Here is a 3838-nt window from a genome sequence, read left to right on the forward strand (position 1 = left end):
GGTAATGAAGGCTCGTCGAAAAACCTTTCACACAGCTTGCGATTGTGTGGACCGAAGTGTCTGATCGATAAAACATAGACGCAAGAGCATTAAACGAGCATTATATGAGCCGGCTGAAGCTCTAGCTGTGATTCATTTCGTACTCCGCTTTAGCAACAGATTCGGTGATCAAAAGACTTTTCCCCCACAGAGACCGAAACAAAACCTCGACAACGGACAAAAATCGGTTAAATCTTCGCGTATCGGCACTTCGTATGACAGAGTTAAGGTACGATACCTCATTTGACCACTCATTTTTTAAAACGTGTTTTTTGAGTTTTTAATGTTGTTTTGAACACTTTCTTATCAGTCGTGACAAGTGTATCAATGACACCTGCTCATATGCCGGCTTATATGGCCAAAAGTATCGAAGGAATGTTGATGGCAACTAATACTGCTGTATTTGTGTGTTGTCCAAATGGAATGACTTGGTTTTTCTCCTTGGTTTTGTGGTAGCAGTTGATACCTGCTTTGCAACATCATTTTTCTGGCATGTGCTGTTAATGAAATCAATAAATAGTCGGCCAAGATGATTCTGGATCTGTTAAACGCTAGCATGATCTTCCCAAGCGTACTCGACATTGGAGTAATATTCTGACAGTTGCTGTCTCAATTTCTCAAGTCCAACCAAAGTTAACCACAAATTGAGTGTCAGATCAAAGAGCTTACCTCGAATTGACAATGGAAAGCTTTATCGCTTGGGACCATCGTACGTTAGATGAGTGAGCCTCTTTTTAATTTACAAGACGCGTGAGGAAGTCATGGAAATCATTATCAAAATCTTAGAACTACAATTATAGATTAATAGCTTGGTATCCGTATAAAAATTCTCTTTAAGCTCGGGTCTTTCCAGAAACGATCACGGCTTCATAGCCAAGACAAGCTGCCGATGACAATCTTGAACGTGACCACACCACCGTGCAGAAAGTGCTGAGTCTTTTGTGCACTAGGATTGGGCTGACATTCAAAAAGGGTACTGATGCTATCTTTTCCTACAGAGTTGGGCGTGTTCTGAAACCAACTAGTCCTTACAGATTTGTAATCTTCGTGCAACAAGACTTCTGTGTTTAGTTATCTCTTCGAGTGGCATGTTAGATCAAAGAAACGCCTAATATTTAAGTGAGAAACTTCATTATCACAATACTAAAGTAACAATCGTCCTACATCTTATAAGTTTAGTTTAAGCTATATCTATTTTTTTGCTTGCGTTCTTTCATTAATTAGCTCGTAATACTAAATCATTATACCTGACAATTCGTGATTACTTTTCTAATTGTAATGCGATCGCACTTAAGCTCCAAAACTTCATGTTTCTTAATTTTACTACTAAGACCGGAATTGATTCTTCGACAATCAAAGACATAATTAGCATATGCGTGCGCCCGTGAATATCGAGATGGTAGCGATAGGTCTTCAATGCAGCCGTAAAGTGATCTGCAGGTTTTCCATCTGCATTGTCGTTTCGCCAAAAGCTTGCTCTCTATATGTGTAGCTTACCTTTCGTTTTTATCACCCGAGTTGCATCGTGGTTTTAAGTGAATTTGCTGTTTTAGATATTTGAACTATTATGAAATGGATAATATTGATTCGTAAGATCATGTACTCATACAATTATAACATGATCAGATGTAAAGTACCACTACTCCATTTTGCGACATTCAGTCCGCCAGCACTTACATATCTTTGTGAACAAATCATACTAAAATGGTCACATTTACGCGCCTGCGGCTCTCTACACTTAAGTGTTTAATTAGTATAAGCTTGTGCTTAATTGACACAAGATATTCCAAAATGAAAATCTGCAAAAATCGAAGCTTTTGATTAAAATTCTCGCACTGCAACGTAGTTCGATGTTCGAGATTTAGTTTGATAAACTTCTGATATTCATCGCTAATAAATCTAAAAGATCAACACTGATCTGGCATCGGATGATAGATAACATACAAGACAGGAGTCACAAAACAATTATAGACCCGTATACACCATGTGGTGAATATATGTTTGTGCACAATTCAATTAAATGTGACCAGCCAGATTGTACTTAGTCATATTATAGCTCTTGTGTCAATGTTATGCAGAACTATTGCGAGAGTTCTAAATGCTTCCCGACAGCTTCACAATTTGACCTCTGGGAGGCAGTAAATTGAGTCCAAGTGAAACGTGTCGGGTCACACATGATGATGCCATTATCCCGCTATCACCTTGGTCCCGCTGAGCGACTTACCTAAAGGAGTTGCCTTACGTATTGCACCAGTGAACTTCGCTTATGAGAGCCGCATTGACGCAACGTACTGAAATAGGATTGTGTGCTCTTGTCCAGCTCAATAAATACAGCCTGCTCGACCACAAGCTCTATCTTCTCACAAACTCTTGATCAATAGATCTTGTCGTAATCTTGGTTTCAAACCAGGGCAATATTGCCAAAGTGGTACCTCCAACCCCACAACTTCTCAGGTTAAGGGTAAGCTTACTTTTTGTCCAAATAATGGAAAGCGCCCTGGCGTACACGACAGTCCACCAAATCCTACGTAAATGTGGGCCACTGCTTGCAAATCCAGCAGCGTCTATGGAGCTTGGCTGACTTGGGAGCTCTTTTGTTGTGCCAGCATGTAGACTCTCCTCGGGAGTCATGGCGTGCATCTGCGGCTTATATTAACCAGATCTCGGTTTTGATGTCTGAGTTTCGCCGTCACGCAGTTAGGCTTGTGAAAGGCTCAGCGTTCCAAAACTGAGTGGCCTTTTTAGAGAAAAGAGCATACCCAGATTCAGAGTACCTGCCCCGCTACACCCTTCTTCTGATAAGCAGACCATTTTGTGGTTCACCCTGCGCAGAAGTGACCACTCCATGAGTAAAGTCTGCGCACCCCTTCCTTACACATTACCCACCTCTTTCGCATTTTGAGATCATACTTGCATCAGCAGTGTGATCTTGTGGGCTAGTAAATGCTTCATAAAAACATCGCTAAAAGCGAGGTCTTGGAAACTAACGTGCTAGGCAAATTTTCGTGGAGCGTTTTTGAACTGTTTCTCAACAAGAACAATCCGGATAACTTGCAAGTTCCCGACCAAGCACTCTGCCCTCTCCCGGTAATACAAGGTCAAGCCGTCCCCTACAGGTACTTCTCATTGTGATCAGCATTCTTGCTCCACGAGCTCAGGACTCGTGTCCTAGTCCATCAGGGGGGGCGTTGTGAAACTCACCACGATGTCCGGTTCTAAACCAATTCGCTGGTCTTGGCTGACAAGTCCCACTTGCTTGGCTGTAAGCGCGAGAGTCAGGCCGACTATTAATTAAATTGTCACGCCAAAATACACTATGAACTGTTTGAAGCCGCTTGCCGCGCTGGCGCTACACACATATGTGTGTAGACACCTCGCGCACGATAGGATTGAAACTAGCGACAAAAAGCTGCTTTGTAACCGCATTCACAACTCACGGCTTATCACCCCGCAGTAATACTGTCTGCGCTTGGAACCGCAGCGGCTAAGAAAACGCTTACGCTTCACGGGAGATGTACCCTTGAAATCTAGAAGCCATTGTAATTGCCGATGTGTGTCATACTCGAACCACGAACTGGATAAGGGGAACACATCTCGAATTTATCTGAACGCGTTACATCCCTCAGCAAAGTGGATGTCGATGTGACAACCCACCACGTCCGATTTATACTTGGCAGCGTCACTTGTCTTTATGAGAGGGCTGGAGAAGCGACCACCTCAGAAGATTTTTCACCTCAAGTCTTGTTTATCACTGTGGAAAAGTGCGCATCGACAGGTGACCCTGCCTCTTCTCCAAGAG

General features: G+C 42.6%; 1 protein-coding gene across 1 annotated transcript; it reads left to right on the forward strand.

The window, feature by feature from the left end:
• Positions 1-2982: 2982 nt before the first annotated feature.
• On the forward strand, positions 2983-3426 carry PHALS_00871 (uncharacterized protein; the record flags this gene model as incomplete). The annotated part of the gene is made up of 3 exons (XM_024730622.1): positions 2983-3155; positions 3220-3301; positions 3409-3426. The coding sequence occupies 3 exons, from the start codon at positions 2983-2985 to the stop codon at positions 3424-3426; spliced, it is 273 nt and encodes a 90-aa protein (XP_024580881.1).
• Between the last annotated feature and the right edge of the window lie 412 nt (positions 3427-3838).

The sequence above is a fragment of the Plasmopara halstedii genome, assembly GCF_900000015.1.
Source record: "Plasmopara halstedii genome assembly, contig: Scaffold_1211, whole genome shotgun sequence".
Taxonomy (NCBI): Eukaryota; Oomycota; class Peronosporomycetes; order Peronosporales; family Peronosporaceae; genus Plasmopara; species Plasmopara halstedii.